Consider the following 19,136-nt stretch of genomic DNA (forward strand, 5'->3'; position numbering starts at 1 on the left):
TAATAAAGTAGAGGTTAGAAACACTGAGATCCCATCTTATAGACCACTTCAGTATTTAAAAGCAATTGCTTAAAGGTTCCTCTTACACCTGTCTTATTTTTCTTCACATTAGCATCCTAACCACCAAAACAAGGTCTGATCCCAGATTTACTGATCACATTTTACCACGAAATCTTAATGGTTAAAATCAAACATATCAGGGAAATGCTAAATACTCACCTTCTTGTGTTTCCTTTCAGATCAGAAAGCCTGGTTTGATGTAGACGTCCTCTCACCATCTCATTTTTTACCCCTGTGTTTCATATTGTTTGTACCAGAGCAGCATGATCGAACATGACCTAACGTTTGTTGATTAAGAGGCTTCAAACAGAGCAAACATGTCGTTTTTTTCCAAGAGTTTCCCAGATATGATGAGGACAATGAACCAGATGTTTTTATCAACTCTGGTAGGAAGTAAATAGTACATATTAAGGTTAGGCACAGGCTAATTAAATTCAAAAAAGGAAGAAAAATGTTAGAAACTTAGTTTCACTTCTGATTTTAGTTTGTCCAGCTGTCTTGGGTTTTCCACATGACTGTTTAATAGCCATTATAATTTCTTATTCTTTGGTCATCACACTTAAATGTATAAGATCATCAAACAAATTCTAGTTTTAAACATTAGACAAAGATAACCTGGGTAAATACAAAATGAATTTCTCTGGGATTATGCAGCAGTTTGCCTTCAATTTTTTGAATATCAAAATAAGGAATTACCCTCACAGATTTTTCTAATTTGCATGTTTTTGCCATCACAGCAAACATATGTTGTCCCAAACTGACTTTGTATTTGTTGGAGCTGTCCCAGTTGCAGCAGCTGACCTTCAGACCCTGAGTCAGAGTCTGAGCTTTGGACACTCAACCACGTCAAAACATGCCTTGGAAAATGTGGTATCTGTAGAGATAATTCAGAAAAAAACATTACAGCTCATTCATTTGACTAAATGTTGCCAATATATCACAGTGGGCAGGAGTTTCCCTGCTGTTATTAATGATTAAAAATGCTTACCCATCCAACACTGGGACTCTATAGACGGATATTTAAAGCTGATAGAGGTCAATACTTATAGCTGATTCAGGCTGATAGTAACAACTTATTCTGGTTGACAATTACAGCCAATAAAGGTCCATTTTAAAGCTGATATAGCCCGATATTTAAACTTGATGTTAACCGATATTTTCAGTTGATTTAGGCCAATATTTAGAACTGATGTAGACCAATTTTAAAAGCTGGTATACAAAAACATTATAACTGATATAGGCTAATATTCAAACTTATAAAGGTCAAGATTCAAAGCTGACATAGGCCAACATATTAGCTGACATAGGTCAATATATCAGCTGATATAGGCTGTTATTTACAGCTGATATATGCCAATATTTAAACAGCTATAGGCAAATATTTAGACTTATATAGGTCAAGTTCAATGCTGATATGGGCTAATATTAAGAGCTGATACAGGCAGTTTTTTTATTCGTTTTTGCGTGATTGTTCCGTCTTGTTCATGATTTTCGTTTTTCAAACACCTCCGAGAGGCTTTTTCTAAGAGTGTAACTGCCTTAAACGGCATTAGCCTGACATCCAGATGCACTGTGAGAAATCTAGGAGTTCTGTTTGATCAGGATTTGTCCTTTAACACCCACATAAAGGTTTTAAAGACAGTCATCTCTCACCTTCACAACATCGCTAAAATCAGACACATCTTGTCTCAAAGCGATGCTGAAAAACTTTTTGAAATTAAATTTTGAACATAAATATCTTATGAGGTAAATTTAGTAAAAAATTATAATGGTGCAATAATATAACCTTCAATCTAAATATGATGGTCACTACACAACCGAAATAGTGCCATCACTACCAAAACATGGGTTTTTGTCAAAAATAAAATATCCTTCATTATCAACCATATTTATGATAATGACTGTTTAGGTGTATTTACAAATTTACAAATTTTACAAAGAAAGATCATATGTAGATTTTCATGAATCTTAAAAATCAACATTTAAAATTTGTTGAAAAAATTCATTAAATCTATTTTGCGGTGAAAACTTCACAAATGAATTTGAGAAAAATATTCTGTTCAGGGGTTGAAGCCAAATTCACAAAGGTAAAATAATGATTTTTGGCTGAGGGCAGCCCTACAGATGCCTCTGTGTCTGAGTATGTCTGTCGGTAACTGAGTGAGTGATGTTTTTGGTTCAGTATGAGCCTTACCATACAGAGTTGCGTTTGCTTGGACTGAATGCTGTCACTAATGGCTGCCTCCACTGTGTTAACAAGGCTCCAGTTAACATTATGTATGGATCATCCATACAGAGTTGCTCTACGGGCGGGGTTTACTCATGCTGACAGTCCTGTCATGGCTAGCTTTAGCCTCTGCTTAACCAGAACTGGGCCGCATTTATGTATGACAAAGCTTAAAACAACCTTCCAAGCTTTCATGTTGGGAAAGATGTTTTTACTCCTCTGCTGAGCTGCTTTTACATGACTGTGTGATAACTGAGGGGGAAAAGGGTGACTTGTGTGAATGCTTGTGGCAGCCAGCCGAATGTTAGCTCGGCCTTAGCCAGATCGACACATTTCTTCATCACTTTTAGTGCTGAGAGCAACACGGAAAGCTTTCTGCAAAAGAAAACAAAGATGCCGCTCTTCTGCCCCCGCTTTGGCATGACAATGTGATAGTTAAGGGAGAAGGGTTACTTGTTGTATACAGCTAATGAGTTGTTGTGTCCCAGCTAACGGCTAGCAGGCCTGTCTTTAGCTGGGACTGAGCCGAGCGGCGCTTCTGTTTGAACCAGACAACGTGTCTGAATCCAAACAAGCGCAGAGAGCAACACTGAAAGCTTTCTGTGACCAAAAAAAAAAAAATTCTCTCTACTCGGTTTCGGCATGTTATTCCGATCACGGCGGTGAGCTTGTCCCGTTTACTCCGTTAGCTACGTTAGCTGTTAGCTTGGACGTCTCAGTTGGACCTCTGATGTTTAATCTGATCTAGGCGCTGTTCTTGTTGAAATCAGGGCACAGCCACAGCTTGTCTTGTGCAGAGGATGGCCTTTTGCTCTTTCCTTGTAGTGCTGTCTTCCATCTGCGCAGTAAAAGCAAAGAATACAGAGATCCTATTCCCCCTCTGTTTTCTACCTGCAGCTCTGCTGCGGCGTAGACGATGTGTGTCTGTGTTTAACCAATCAGATGCAGTAGAAGAAAGCAGAAGGGGAGGGGGGATGATGCTGCTCAGGTTTCATCTCCACACACACAGGAGACAGAGAGAGAGAGAGAGAGCAACATTTAGCTTTTACAGTAACTGCTTACTTTACCTTTGGCTAAAAATAATAAACTACCAACAATCATGACATCACTCTGCCAGAACACACCTTTCAGTCAGGCATTTCAACAAGCATCCCAGATAGTTGCTGTCAGCCATATACTAGGTTTTTACCTAGTCTTGTTTTTTCCATGTTAAGGACACGTCAAATATTGTCCACTTGAGAGGGCACTTTGTCAAATTTTGTCCAGACAAAAGACCCTTTGTCAAATTTGGCCACTTAAGAAGACACTTTTTCCAATTTTGTTTAACTAAAGAGGACAGCTGTCAAATTTTGTCCACAAAGAGGACAATTCGTCAAAATTTGGCAACTATAGAGGATACCTTGTCAAATGTTTTCCACTTAGAGGACACTTTGTCAAATATTGTCCATTTCAGAGGGCCATTTGTCAGATTTTGTCCATGTAGAGGTCACTTTGTTAAAGTTTGTCCTCTTAAGATGACACTTTGTCAAAATTTTACAGTTAGAAGCTGTCTGTCATATTTTGTTTATGTAGAGGACACTGTCAAATTTTGCCCATTCAGAGGGCACCAAGGAGGACAATTTGTAAAAATGTCTATTTTAGGGACTCAAAAGAGGGCCTGTTGGCTTATTTTGTCCACTTAAGAGGCACACAAGAGAACAATGTCAATCTGTAGTCTTAGAGAATGCCTTGTGAAATTTTGTCCTAAAGGGCAGCAGGAGGTCTCTGTCAAATTTTGTCAACTTAGAGGGGTTCTTGTCAAATTCTGCCCACTTTAAAGACACTTTGTCAAATGTATTTCCCATATGGGCATACAAGAGGGAACACTATGGTGTTTTGTTTTGTCCAAACATTAGGGCACTAGGGGTGATATCCAGCCCTCTGAGTCCACAAGAACTCACCAGTATCTTTGCTGTAGTTTATGAACTCCTCTGATCAGACTCCATGTTGGTTCCCAGACTCACTATGTGGCGGTTGGATAAACATTATCACACAATTTCCTGATTAATATTTACAACCAGTGAATTTCTCTCTACTTTACTTTACTTTGGATGTTTTTTTTTTTCTTTGTATCATCTATCATTGACTGTAAACTCGTTTGATCTCCGGCAAGAGAACACCATCTCTGCAAACAGACCTTAGAAAAACATTGTTGAACTGTCCCAACTTTTGAGCAAACAATACGAGGAAGTAGACAGGATGTGGGAGTTGTTGTTCTTTAAAATAAATGCAGAAGAAGCATCTTTTACTCAAACAAACTCTGAACAAGACAATGGATTTTTGCTGATGTCTTTATTCATGTTTGCATGAAGTGCTCAGTCATCATCTTTCAGTTGCAAAGGTCAGTTTCACACATGCGAACGGTGATGTGGGGGTTGACGTCCATGATCATGGCATCGCCTCTCTTTGAGCACCTCCTGAAGTGGGAATATGTTCCTGAAGAAACAAAAGCAGTGTCATGCAAAGGTTCAATTTACCCTTTGACATGTCTTAACTAATGCATTCCTTGAGTCACTTACTGGGAGTGGATATGAAAGCGCTGATGCAGACGTCCTCTCCCCACCCACACTCTTCCACTGAGGTGGTGCATGATCCACCGGGTCTTGCAGGAACGCAGCGATTGCACCTCAGAGCCTCAGCTGTAAAACAAAATAACCATGGATTACTTTTTAATATGTGTTTCTCATCACTGAAGTGATAACTGCATGAATCTTGTGGTTTGGCTGTTGAAACTCTTAACATAACTGACATCTAACTTGACCTTTATGAGTGGTTAATTGGAATCTGAAGACTGGATGCTTAACTCTGTTTCCTGTTGGACACTTAGTCACTGTCATTGCAAATTTGAGTATTGTCATCTTCTTCGGATGTGCCTGGGCTAATTGAGGCAGGATTTCGCCAACCTTGTAACATACATGCCTATGTAATATATTGAGCTAAAAAAACATTACTTCCTGTTTCATGGCAAACAAACTGCTATGGTGACACCATTGGACATAGGCTTTTGCTGTACAAACTGGACTTTTTTGCCCACCAAACTTCAAATTTCTACATTCTATTTACTGCAGGGGCGGATTTTTTTTCATTATTGCACCACTGAGTAATTTAGCCATGCCCATTTAAAACATTCACTTGTTCACAGTTTCTCACTGGGCGTTTTTTTTTTTTTTTTTTTTTAACCACGTTTCATGTCCGTACAGGTACATTGAGCTTTAAAAAAATACTTCCTGTTTCCTGGTTAACAAAAATTGACATGGCGACAATGGACATAGACTTCTGCACCACGTAGAATGTGCCTTTGTTTGAAAACCTTGTGACAAATGGAATTTTTTGTGAGGACCAGCAACTTTTACAACATGCTGAGATGTGTAAATTGATGAGCCATCATGGCCAAGCTCTTTAAGTTTTGTACAACATTTTAACTTTTTATCCTTGAAGGCTATTTTTATTTTACACCAAAAATGACGTTGATTTGATGAATGCCCTCAGAGGCGATAAAGCTAGAATGACACCTGGAAATGACTGCTGTACTGAGAATAGTATTTTCATACAAAAATCAAAATGGCACACTACCTGTTGATTTGGCGATATGGATCCAAGAGACTTTTTTGTAGGTCCTGCCATTATACATATGCCCAGCAAATTTCAAAATTCTGCGCTCAATGTGCTGTAGGGGCTGATATTTCGAAACATTATACCACCTTTAATGTCTGTACAGGTACATTTAGCTAAAAAATAAAACTACTTCTTGTTTCTTGGCAAACAAAAAACACTATAGCAACACTGTTTGACGTAGACTTTTCCTATTCAAACTGGAACAAGTTACACCTCTTTGGATGTGCATGACTGAATTGCAGTGAGATCTGATCAACCAGCATGACTTGTGAAACAATGATACATAGTCCTCACACTGGTTTGGTGCTCGGGTCCTAATAAATCAGCAGGGTCTAGAACTTACCACAGCCGATGCAGACAATGAGTAAAGTGACAGCAAGCTGGATGGTTTTCATTTTGGATTATTTCTGAAGCGTTTTCACCTTTGAAGACAGAAAATCGACAGTTATAGCTCTTATTTTTTGTACCTGACTGGTTCAGATTGTTATCCCTGACAACATTACAGAAAAGATCCTTGGAGAGATAGAGCTATCACCAACACAGAGGTATAACATAATAAAGTAGAGGTTAGAAACACTGAGATCCCCACTTATAGACCACTTCAGTATTTTGACGCAATTGCTTAAAGGTTCCTCTTACACCTGTCTTATTTTTCTTCACATTAGCATCCTAACCACCAAAACAAGGACTGATCCCAGATTTACTGATCACATTTTACCACGAAATTTTAATGGTTAAAATCAAACATATCAGGGAAATGCTAAATACTCACCTTCTTGTGTTTCCTTTCAGATCAGAAAGCCTGGTTTGATGTAGACGTCCTCTCACCATCTCATTTTATACCCCTGTGTTTCGTATTGTGAGCTTATAGTGGAATTCCCTGTGTTGTACCACAGCAGCATGATCGAAGATGTCCTAACACGTTTTGTGTAAGAGGCTTCAAAGAGAGCAAACCTGTAGTTTTTTTTCCAAGAGTTTCCCAGATATGATGAGGATGATGAATCAGATGTTTTTAACAACTCTGGTAGAAAGTAAACAGAAAATATTAAGGTTAGGCACAGGCTAATTAAATACAAAATAAGGAAGAAAAATGTTATAAACTTAGGTTCACTTTTGATTTTAGTTTGTACAGCTGTCTTGGGTTTTTCACATTAGGCATGACTGTTTTATACCCATCATAATTTCTTTTTCTTTTTTTTTTTTTTTCTTTTTGGTTCTTTGTCACACTTAAATGCACAAGATCATCAAATAAATTCTAGTTTTAGACATTAGACAAAGATGAACTGAGTATATACAAAATGCATTTACTTGGGATTGTGCAGCAGTTTGCCTGCAATTTTCTAACTATTAAAATAAGGAATTACCCTCGCAGATTTTTCTAATTTGCATGTTTTTGCCGTCACAGCAAACATATGTTGTCCCAAACTGACTTTGTATTTGTTGGAGCTGTCCCAGTTGCAGCAGCTGACCTTCAGACCCTGAGTCAGAGTCTGAGCTTTGGACACTCAACCATGTCAAAACATGCCTTGGAAAATGTGGTATCTGTAGAGATAATTCAGAAAATACATTACAGCTCATTCATTTGACTAAATGTTGTCAATATATCACAGTGGGCAGGAGTTTCCCTGCTGTTATTAATGATTAAAAATGCTTACCTGTCCAACACTGGGACTCTATAGGCTGATATTTAAAGCTGATAGAGGTCAATACTTAAAGCCAATTTAGCCGGATAGTAACAACTTATTCCGGCTGACAATTACAGCCAATAAAAGTCATTTTTAAAGCTGATATAGCCAGATATTTGAACTTGATATCGACCAATATTTCCAGTTGATTTAGGCCAATATTTAAAGCTGACAAAGGCCAATAATTAAAGCTGATTGAGTCAGATAGTAACAGCTTAGTCAGGCTGACATTTACAGCCAGTTAAGATCCATTTTTGAAGCTGTTATAGCCCAACAGTTACACTTGATGTAGGCCCTTTTGTTTACAGCTTATATAGACCCATATTTAGAGCTGATGTAGACCAGTTTTAAAAGCTGGTATACAAAAACATTATAACTGATATAGGCCAATATTTAAACTTATAAAGGTCAAGATTCAAAGCTGACATAGGCCAACATATAAGCTGATATAGGCTGTTATTTACAGCTGATATATGCCAATATTAAAAACAGCTATAGGCAAATATTTAAACTTATATAGGTCAAGTTCAAGGCTGATATGGGCTAATATTAAGAGCTGATATAGGCAGTTTTTAGTTGTTTTTTTCCTCATTTTTCCTTTTTGTTTATCATTTTTGCTATCATTTTTTCATCCGTTTTTTTGTTTCGTTTTTTCGTTTCGTTTGTTCGTTCTGTTTTTGTTGATCGTACTTTTGATCATTTTTACCTTTCTTTTTTCCGTTCATATTTTTTTTTTTTTTTGTTTCTTTATTTTGTTGTTCATTTTTTTGATTGTTTTGTTCGTTTTTTTTTAACCATTTCTTTGTTTGTTTTTTTGTCATTCATTTTTTCATTACAGTCCAACATTAACCAGAAAACCAGAGAGACTGGGGACACTGAAATTTTCCTTTATATGAATTATGTTTAACATTTGTGCATCAAGCCATAACAGCAGCTGAGCAGACTTTTTAAATGCAGTATTTGTGCTGAATTTATTCCATGTGAGAAGAAAAGCATCTGCTCTGAATCTTCAGGTTGTAAACATGGTTATTTTGGCACCACCTAGAGTAGCCAAGGATGTTGTAACTTGATCAATTCTGGCTGTGATACAAAATGATAAAAAAAAAAAATTCTGCTGTTTTTTTTTTTTTTAATCAGCCTGATGGGACTATAAAACGAGTGTGTGAGAATGCTCTGTTTGATCCGACTGTAAACACCAGCAGGTAAGGTAAATACACCATAATACAGATTCTTCATGGTTGGTGATTAAAGAACTGCTGTTTTAAAAATGTTTAACCTGTTTAATATTTAAACCAAAATATCACACTGTTATGTTTCTGTCTTTAAAGGTGGTCAACCCTCCAGGAGACGTCCAAAATGAAAGCCATTCATCTTGCTGTTCTTGTCCTGCTCGTCTGCTTCAGCTGCCCGACATATTTCACTTCTTTGCCTTATTTCAGCCTTGGTTTCGAACACTTTAACAATGTTGCATTTGTTTTCCAGCTGAGGCCCTAAAGTGCTACCACTGTGTCCCGCCGATGTTCGGGGCAGGATGCGTCGACACCGTGATGAAGTGCTCTGAACATAACGACGTTTGTGTCAGAGTTTTTATGGACAACATCAGTAAGCGGAACATCTTTAATTCAGGACCTATTTTCGTAAATTTAGATTTAAAAACACCAAAAACATCAGTGGTCATTTATGTGTTCAAAAGTTATTTACAGCAAATTTAAACTAATCTTGTCCTCTCTGCAGTATTGCCCAAATACAAGATGTGTACAACAAGATCATACGCTGAATTTTTGCAGTCAGATCTGGCCAAGGACGTCTATATTTGTGACTATGATCTCTGCAACTGAGACAAGGATCAGACCATCATCTGCATAAATAGAACAATCATAGACATGTTGTCTAGTGTGGTTTTTAAGCCTGTGAATATATATAAAGATGTCATTATTTCTCTGTCTTTGTCCGACCATTTCATGAGAAATATTAGCTTATTTTGAATTTGATGGCAGCAACACATCTCAAAAAAGTAGGGACGGTTACAAAAAGGCTGGAAAAGTTAGTGGTATGATAGAAAAAGCCTATAGACAGACTTCCAATCAGGATTTAGAGCCCACCATAGCACTGAAACAGCATTAGTTGAAGTGACGAATGATCCACTGTTAGCTTCTGACAGAGGTCTTCTCTCTGTCCTTGTTTTATTACACCTTAGTGCTGCTTTTGATACTATTGGCCATCACATCCTGCTACAGAGACTTGAGCAATTACTTGGAATTACAGGAGTAGTTTAAATCTTACCTGTCAGATCTATCTCAGTTTGCCCATGTTAACCCTCAGTTAACACTCTAATTTACTACCCTTTAAAGCCATGAAGGACAAAAATGTCCACATCCAAAAAACTGCTATAAAACTTAACAGATTAAAAAAAAAATCTGCTTTTTTTTGTATAAATCTCCTAAACAACTTCAGCTGTGCTCAACACTACCAAAAATTCAATGGCCATTCAATGGAAGTTGATCACAAGATCTGACCAAAAACAGCAGAAAAAATATTAATGTATACAATTTTTATTGCCATGTTTGTAAGTGGACATTTTTTGTCCTTAAAGGGATATTTCAGGATTTTTGAAGTTGGGTCATATGAGGTGCTTGGCTATAGTGGTAGCATTAGCCTCCAGTGAGTTCCGTGAAATTTGATCCTGTTGTTATTACGAGCTCGGAGAGAGCCGGCGCATAGTGGCTGTAGATGGGAACATGTTGTCCGCGTAAATTAACGAGTTTTACGAAACTAAGGGCCAAGGAAATATGTTGGCTCGCCTGTGCGCTGTGTCGAAAACGTACACAGCACTTTATTTCTCCCAAAAAAACTCTCTGTGTCAGGCACTAACTTATGATGCAGCTTTTGCCATTTTGTATCCTTCCGCCTCCGCTCACTGTTTACTTCACACATCCGCCGGTCAGCTGTGTGGGTCTGCAGACTTCTTCAGGAATAATAACACCCCGTCAAGCTAAAACAAAGATAACGAGTGATTTCGGCATGAGTGATGATGATGTGCTGTCTACTGTGGATACGAGAGGCTATTTGTATGAACCGGATTACACAGAAGAAGAACTTACACAGATGGATACAGACCAGACTTATATGGCGGGCTGAAAGAGAGACCAGAGAACCTTCATTTGAAATTTTAGAGCAGGAGAGATCCCAGGTTACCTGGTGGTGTAGGTGTGGAAAATGTGAATCCATGCCAACCCACTCGGAGAGCTGCTGTTGTCATGAGTGGGACTTAGTTGTGACATTTCTTCAGGACATAACTGAATCAGAGGATAGCGGCTCACAGACACCTGCAGTCTGCATCACGCTCCATCCAGAATTCCCTGCCTAATCGCCGGTGTTTTGCGGACCTTCTTCAACTTTCCGAAGATAAATTGGAAAAACAGACCCTGACTTGGAGGGCCGAATGGAAATTTGTCATCCAGGTAAGCTTATGTCGGTCGCCTTTTCCTCTCATGGCTGATATGTATGGTGTCCAGGAGGTGTGCTTGTTTAAACAGTCTGGATAAATGCACGTACTCGGCATCTCCAAAAATGTGTTGTAGTAACCGATGCTTAACCCCGCTACACTGCAATCCACACAGCTGACTGGCAGATGTGTGAAGTAAACAGTGAGTGGAGGCGGAAGGAAACAAAATGGCGAAAGCGGCATCATAAGTTAGTGCCTGACACAGAGGGGGTTCTTAGGAGAAATAAAGTGCTGTGTATGTTTTCAACACAGCGCACAGGCGAGCCAACATATTGGCCCATTTTCTCCTAAAACTCGTTAATTTACGCGGACATGTTCCCATCTACAGCCGCTATGCGCCGGCTCTCTCCGAGCTCGTAATAACAACAGGATCAAATTACACGGAACTCACTGGAGGCTAATGCTACCACTATAGCCAAGCACCTCATACGACCCAACTTCAAAAATCCTTAAATATCCCTTTAATGACTCGAAAGGGGTAGTAAATTTTAAATCGGATGCTACACAAAAAATAATAATTCATCAAAGTCAATATTTTGGCTAATCATTGACATATCCAAGCTGGATTTAGAAATAATGCCCCAGCCATCTAACATTTAGTTTAAGGAAGATATCACATTTTTTCACTTTTTTTCATGAAAACAACATTGAGTTGAATTAATCAAACTGGAATTTAAAGGGTTAAAATCCTCAAAATGAATTAATGTTTCATAGTGTTGAGCTTAGCTGAAGTTGTTTAAGAGATTTATTCAATTAAAAAAAAGCAGAAAAAAATATTCATCTGTTAAGTTTTTATAGCAGTTTTTTTTGGAAGTGGACATTTTTGTCCTTCATGGCTTTAAAGGGTAGTAAATTTGCTTCAAAGTGTTCCCCGACCTATTAGAGCAATTGAAATTTGAATTCAAAATTTGCCTAGAAAGAAACTTTGTTGCAAAAAATTAGACCATATGCACTAACACAGCCAAAATGGTGAGCAGAGAAAGAGGAAACATTTGACCAAATGGACAAAAATGTCCCTAGTGATGCCTGAGGGTTAATTGTAAGTCTTCTACTCACACATCAGTGAGCTATGGTGTTCCTCAGGCTTCTGAGCTTCTCACTCTTCATATGCTTCCTCTAGGTGACATTATGAGGAACCATGACACACATTTTCATTGTTATGCTGATGATACCCAACTGTATGTATCCATGAAACATGATGATAACTTAAACCTTTATACTCAGACAAGACTGAGGTTATGATGCACTGTGAGAAATCTAGGAGTTCTATTTGATCAGGATTTGTCCTTTAACACCCACATAAAGAAGGTTTTAAAGACAGCCATCTCTCACCTTCACAACATCGCTAAAATCAGACACATCTTGTCTCAAAGTGATGCTGAAAAACTTTTTGAAATTAAATTTAGAACATAAACTATGTAAAAAATTATAATGGTGCAAAAATATAACCTTCAATCTAAATATGATGGTCACAACCACAATCGAAATAGTGCCGTCACTACCGAAACATGGTTTTTTTTTTTTTTTTTTGGTCAAAAATAAAATAGCCTTCATTATCAACCATATTTATGATAATGATAATTAATCTTAAAAATCAACTTTTAAAATTTGTTGGAAAAATTTATGAAATCTATTTTTGCTGTGAAAACTCTATAAATGAATTTGAGAAAAATAATCTGTTCAGGGGGATGAAGCAACATTCACAAATATAAAACAATGATTTTTATTCTGAATAGAAGTCTATGTTGTAGTGACAAATTGGGGGAAAGTAAAGTTATTCAGAGATAGTTTGAGAATACAAAATGAACACTGAGTGTACCTTTACTAAATATGTGTCCCTTAGATGTAGTGAAACAGATACATGGTTTTTAAAAAATGAAAAAGCATACAAATTTAAATCAAATTCCAACTCTGAATTTGAACCATTACCATAGAATGGCCCCTACAGGCCATTATTTACAGCTGACACACCAACATTTAGTATTTTTAAAGCTGATATGGCCCAATATTTAAACTTGATGTAGGCCAATATTTACAGCTAATGTAGGCCAAAATTTTAATATTTTTTAAAGCTGATATAGGCCAACATTAACAGCTGATTTAGGCCAATATTTAAACTTATATAGGCCAAGATTCAAAGCTGACATAGGCCAATATTCACAGCTGATATAGGCCATAATTTACAGCTGATACAGGACAACATTTATAGCTGATACAGGCCAATATTCAAAGCTGCTATAGGCTTATATTTAAAGCTGATATAGGCCATTATTCAAAGCTAGTCTTGGCTTATATGTAAAACTGATATATGCCAATATTCAAAGCTGATATAAGCTTATATCTAAAGCTGATACAGGCTAATGTTTAAAGCTTATATTGGCAAATATTCAGAACTGATATAGGCCAATATTTAAAGCTTATATGGGCTAATTTTAAGAGCTGATATAGGCCAATATTCAAAGTGGGTACAGGCTTTTATTAAAAGCTGATATAGGCTGTTTTTTCATTTATTTTGTCAATTCCTCAACCATTTTTTCATTCGTTTATTCGATTGTTTTTTCATTCAAATGTTCATTTTTCATTTTTTTTTATCATTTTTGCGATCATTTTTTTGTTCATTTTTTCATTAGTTTTTCGTTGATTTTTTTGTTGTTGTTTTTCATTGTTTTATCGATCATTTCTTTGTTTGTTTTTGTTTGTTTTTTTTCTTCATTCATTTTTTTTATCTTTTTGGTTTTTTGTTTGTTTATTGATCGTTTTTTCATTTGTTTTTCAAAGCAAGCAAAGGCTTATATTTACAGCTGATATATGCCAATATTCAAAGCCAGTATAGGCTTATTTCTAAGCTGATGAAGGCCAATGTTACATCTCATATAGTACCATATTCAAAGGCCAATATTAAAAGCAGATCTAGGTCAACTCTAAAAGTTGATCCAGTCCAACATTAAAGCTCTATAGCTATAGCCATAGCTATATAGGTCAGTATTTAAAATTATAATAGGCTTATATTTACAAAGCTGATATAGTCCAAAATTTAAACTTATATAGGCCAAACTTAAACTTATTCAGGCTAATACCAACAGCTTATCCAGACATTTATAGCCATAAAAGGCCAATATTAAAAGCAGATATTGCCCAATATTTTCACTTGATGTATGCCAGTATTTAAAGCTTCTATACTCTCTTTTTCTCTAAATACCATGAATTGGCAGATGCTTTACAATAAAGATAAGAAAAATACAATTACATGAAGTATACCAGAGAGACTGAGAACACTGAACTTTTCCTTTTAATGAATCATGCTTAACATTTGTGCGTCAAGCCATAACAGCAGCTGAGCAGACTTTTTAAATGCAGTATTTGTGTTGAATTCATTCCCTGTGAGAAGAAAAGCATCTGCTCTGAATCTTCAGGTCATAAACATGGTTATTTTGGCACCACCTAGAATAGCCAAGAATGTTGTAACATGTTCAGTTCTGGCTGTGACACAAAATGATAAAAAATTTCTGCTGTTTTTTTTTTATTTTTTTTTTTTAATCAGCCTGATGGGACTATAAAAAGAGTGTGTGAGAATGCTCTGTTTGATCCGACTGTAAACACCAACAGGTAAGGTAAATACACCATGGTTGGCGACTAAAGAACTGCTGTTTTAAAAATGTTTAACCCGTTGATTATTTAAACCAAAATATCACACTGTTACGTTTCTGTCTTTAAAGGTGGTCAACCCTCCAGGAGACGTCCAAAATGAAAACCATTCATCTCGCTGTTCTTGTCCTGGCCGTCTGTTTCAGCTGTGGTAAATCTGCTCCACATATTTCACAGTATTTGCCTTATTTCAGCCTTGGTTCCAAACAATTTAACAATGTCGCGTTTGTTTTCCAGCTGAGGCCCTTAAGTGCTACCGATGCACCCCACCAGTGTTTGGGGGAGGATGCATCGACATCCCGGTAGAGTGCTATGAATATCACGAATTCTGTGTCACAGTTCTCATGGAGAACATCCGTAAGTGTAGCATCTTTAATGCAAGACCTATTTACGTGAATTTAGACAAACGCAAAAAACATTGGAGGTTATTTACAGTGCTTAGCAAATTTATTAGACCACCCTAACCCTAACCAAAGTAAGGTTTATGCCACAGCTGCCCTAAATTAACAGCATTGGTAATTACCAAAATCATTTTTTATGTTTCTGCAATGGTTAATACACCAATATGTAGAAGTTCTTTAACCCAAATGATATTTTTAATGCTAAAATATAATTATTATTGTTATCCATGAATTTTCAAATTTACTGATTTACAAAAAAACCCTGAAAAAATAGTAAAGCACATTATTATTTCTTAATTAATATGTCAAATTATAGTTATTTACTTGCATTCCTGAACAGAAAAATGAGTTTTAGTGGTTGAATGTTATGCTTGATTGATTTCTGACTTCTCAGAGAAGCCCAGTGAGCCGGCTCAAATTTGGGTGAATTCAGTTTGAAATTCCTCATTCCCGTTCAAAATGGTAAAACGTGAACAGCTCACTGAAAATGAAAGAGTCCGCATTAAAGCACTTCATGATGCTGGATGGTCTTTGAGACAAATATGACAGGTGGTCTAATAAATTTGTTAAGCACTGTATGTGTTCAAAAGTTATTTACGGCATATTTAAACTAATCTTGTCTTCTCTGCAGTGTTCCCCAAATTGAAGGCGTGTGCAACACAATCAGACGTTGAAAGATGGCAGTCGAATCCAACCAACAACGTCTATGTTTGTGACTATGATCTCTGCAACTGAGACAAAGATGATGCCATCATCTGCATAAAAAAGCAATCATAGACATGTTGTCCTGTGTGGTTTTTAAGCCTGTGAATATACATGGAGATGTCATTATTTCTCTGTCTTTGTCCGACCATTTCATGAAAAATATTAGCTCATTTTGAATTTGTTGGCAGCAACACATCTCAAAAAAGTAGGGTTGGTTACAAAACGGCTGGAAAAGTAAGTGGTACAACAGAAAAAGCCTATAGACAGACTTCCTCTCTCTAAAGGCCACATGGTGAGTACAGAAGTAGAACCGTTTTCAAGTGACTGTGTTGCAAATTCTGACAAATCAAGTATTTTTTAAGACTGTCACTACCAAACACATCATTTCTGCTACTAAATAAATGTTTTGGCTTTTATTGAAAGAAGCAATGTTTTTATTTATGAACATCTTTCCAAATCTGTGATTGCTAGCTATTTTTAGCTTAGCATTGCTGAGTTTTGCTCATAATTAGCTAAGATTGTCACTACCGTAACACATGGGCGTAGCGGGGGGGGGGGGGGCTGATTACCTGGACCCACAGTAATAAGTGTCATTATTGTGCTAAGTGACTTTTTTCAAAATAACAGTCTATTTGAAGACTTGCAATCAGGATTTAGAGCCCACCATAGCACTGAAACTGCATTAGTTGAAGTGACGAATGATGGATGGAATGGAAGTGGACATTTTTGTCCTTAATGACTCGAAAGGGTAGTAAATTTTAAATCGGATGCTACACAAAGACTAAAAATACATCAAAGTCAATATTTTGGCTAATCATTGACATATCCAAGCTGGATTTAGAAATAATACCCCAGCCATCCAACATTTAGTTTAAGGAAGATATCACATTTTTTCACTTTTTTTCATGAAAACAACATTGAGTTGAATTAATCAAACTGGAATTTAAAGGGTTAAAATCCTAAAAATGAATTAATGTTTGGTAGTGTTGAGCTTAGTTGAAGTTGTTTAAGAGATTTATTCAATTAAAAAAAAGCTGAAAAAAATATTCATCTGTTAAGTTTTTATAGCAGTTTTTTTGGAAGTGGACATTTTTGTCCTTCGTGGCTTTAAAGGGTAGTAAATTTGCTTCAAAGTGTTCCCCGACCTATTAGAGCAATTGAAATTTGAATTCAAAATTTGCCTAGAAAGAAACTTTGTTACAAAAAATTAGACCATATGCACTAACACAGCCAAAATGGTGAGCAGAGAAAGAGGAAACATTCGACCAAATGGACAAAAATGTCCCTAGTGATGCCTGAGGGTCAATTTTAAGTCTTCTACTCACACATCAGTGAGCTATGGTGTTCCTCAGGCTTCTGAGCTTCTCACTCTTCATATGCTTCCTCTAGGTGACATTATGAGGAACCATGCCATAGATTGTCATTGTCATGCTGACGATACCCAACTGTATGTATCCATGAAACATGATGATAACTTAAACCTTTATACTCAGACAAGACTGAGGTTAGTGTGCTTGGGCCCAAACACCTCCAAGAGGTTTTTTCTAAGAATGCAAATGACGGCATTTTAGCCTGACATCCAGATGCACTGTGAGAAATCTAGGAGTTCTATTTGATCAGGATTTGTCCTTTAACAGCCACATAAAGAAGGTTTTGAAGACAGCCATCTCTCACCTTCACAACATCGCTAAAATCAGACACATCTTGTCTCAAAGTGATGCTGAAAAACTTTTTGAAATTAAATTTAGAACATAAATTCTGTTATAAGGTAAATTTAGTAAAAAATTAAATTGGTGCAATAATATGACCTTCAATCTAAATATGATGGTCACTACCGCAACCGAAATAGTGTGTCACTACCGAAACACAGGTTTTTTTGTCAAAAATAAAATATCCTTTATTTTCAACCATATTTATGATAATGACTTTCTAGGTGTATTTACAAATTTACAAATATTACAAAGAAAGATCATAAGTAGGTTTTAATCAATCTTAAAAATCAACTTTTAAAATTTGTTGAAGAAATGGATTCAAATCTATTTTTGTCGTGAAAACTCTATAAATGAATTTGAGAAAAATAATCTGTTCAGGGGGATGAAGCAAAATTCACAACGGTAAAACAATGATTATTATTCTGAATAGAAGTCTATGTTGTAGTGACAAATTGGGGGAAAGTAAAGTTATTCAGAGATAGTTTGAGAATACAAAAGAACACTGAGTGTACCTTTACTAAATATGTGTCTCTTAGATGTAGTGAAACAGATACATGGTTAAAAAAAATTGAAAAAGCATACAAATTTAAATCAAATTCCAACTCAGAATTTGAACCGATTCGATAAAATGGCCCCTACAGGCCATTATTTACAGCTGACACACTCCAATATTTAATATTTTTAAAGCTGATATAGTCCAATATATAAACATGATGTAGGCCAATATTTACAGCTAATGTAGGCCAAAATTTAAATATTTTTTTAAAGCTGATTTAGGCCAATATTTACAACTGATATAGGCCATCATTAACAGCTGATATAGGCTAATATATACAGCTGATATAGGACAACATTTATAGCTGAAATATGCCAATATTCAAAGTTGGTATAGGCTTATATGTAAAGCTGATATATGTCAATATTCAAACTTGGTATAGGCTCATGTATATTTAAAACTTATATAGGCCAAATTCAAAGTTAGTATAGGTTTAATTTAAGGCTGATATAGGCCAGTATTTACAGCTGATGTTGCTAATGGGTTAAAGGTGATATAGGCCAGTATATAAACTTACATAGGCCAACATAGAAGCTGATTATGTCCAACATTTACAGCTGATACAGGCCAATATTAAAAGCTGATACAGGTCAACATTTAAAGCTGATACAGTCCCATAGTTAAAGCATATATAGATTAATATTTAAACTAATATAGGCCAATATTCAACCAGAGAGAGAGATATCTGGAATACTGAAACTTTCCTTTTAAAAATTATCTTGAATATTTGTGCGTCAAGCCATAACAGTAGCTTTCCAGACTTTTTAAACGCAGTATTTGTGTTGAATTTTTTCCATGTGGGAAGAAAAACATCTGATCTGAGCCTTCAGGTAGTAAACATGGTTATCTTGACATTTTCTGGGAACATTTGATGGATTAAAACTCCCTGTTTACCTTTGGTCAGCCTCCAACACCACCTAGAGTAGCCAAGGATGTTGTACCCTTTTAAATTCTGACTGTGATACAAAATGATAAAAATATGTGCT

At 36.4% G+C, this 19,136-nt stretch overlaps 2 protein-coding genes and 1 long non-coding RNA gene across 3 annotated transcripts; 2 read left to right on the plus strand and 1 right to left on the minus strand.

Moving 5' to 3' along the window:
* Positions 1–4,601: 4,601 nt before the first annotated feature.
* Positions 4,602–6,854, minus strand: LOC121506355 (weak neurotoxin WNTX33-like). Its single transcript, XM_041782130.1, has 4 exons — positions 6,714–6,854; positions 6,285–6,363; positions 4,846–4,965; positions 4,602–4,762 (listed from the first exon to the last, which is right to left on the minus strand). Exons 2-4 carry the CDS (start codon positions 6,334–6,336, stop codon positions 4,656–4,658), a joined length of 279 nt encoding a protein of 92 aa, XP_041638064.1. The 5' UTR covers positions 6,337–6,363; positions 6,714–6,854; the 3' UTR covers positions 4,602–4,655.
* Positions 6,855–8,814: 1,960 nt separating this feature from the next.
* On the plus strand, positions 8,815–9,565 carry LOC121506487. Its single transcript, XR_005991658.1, has 3 exons — positions 8,815–8,828; positions 8,955–9,228; positions 9,361–9,565. It is a non-coding gene; the product is annotated as an uncharacterized LOC121506487 (long non-coding RNA).
* A 5,095-nt stretch (positions 9,566–14,660) lies between these two features.
* Positions 14,661–15,953, plus strand: LOC121506444 (ly6/PLAUR domain-containing protein 2-like). Its single transcript, XM_041782260.1, has 4 exons — positions 14,661–14,737; positions 14,848–14,927; positions 15,014–15,133; positions 15,809–15,953. Exons 2-4 carry the CDS (start codon positions 14,876–14,878, stop codon positions 15,910–15,912), a joined length of 276 nt encoding a protein of 91 aa, XP_041638194.1. The 5' UTR covers positions 14,661–14,737; positions 14,848–14,875; the 3' UTR covers positions 15,913–15,953.
* Positions 15,954–19,136: the final 3,183 nt, after the last annotated feature.

Source organism: Cheilinus undulatus, linkage group 24 (genome assembly GCF_018320785.1).
Source record: "Cheilinus undulatus linkage group 24, ASM1832078v1, whole genome shotgun sequence".
NCBI lineage: Eukaryota > Metazoa > Chordata > Actinopteri > Labriformes > Labridae > Cheilinus > Cheilinus undulatus.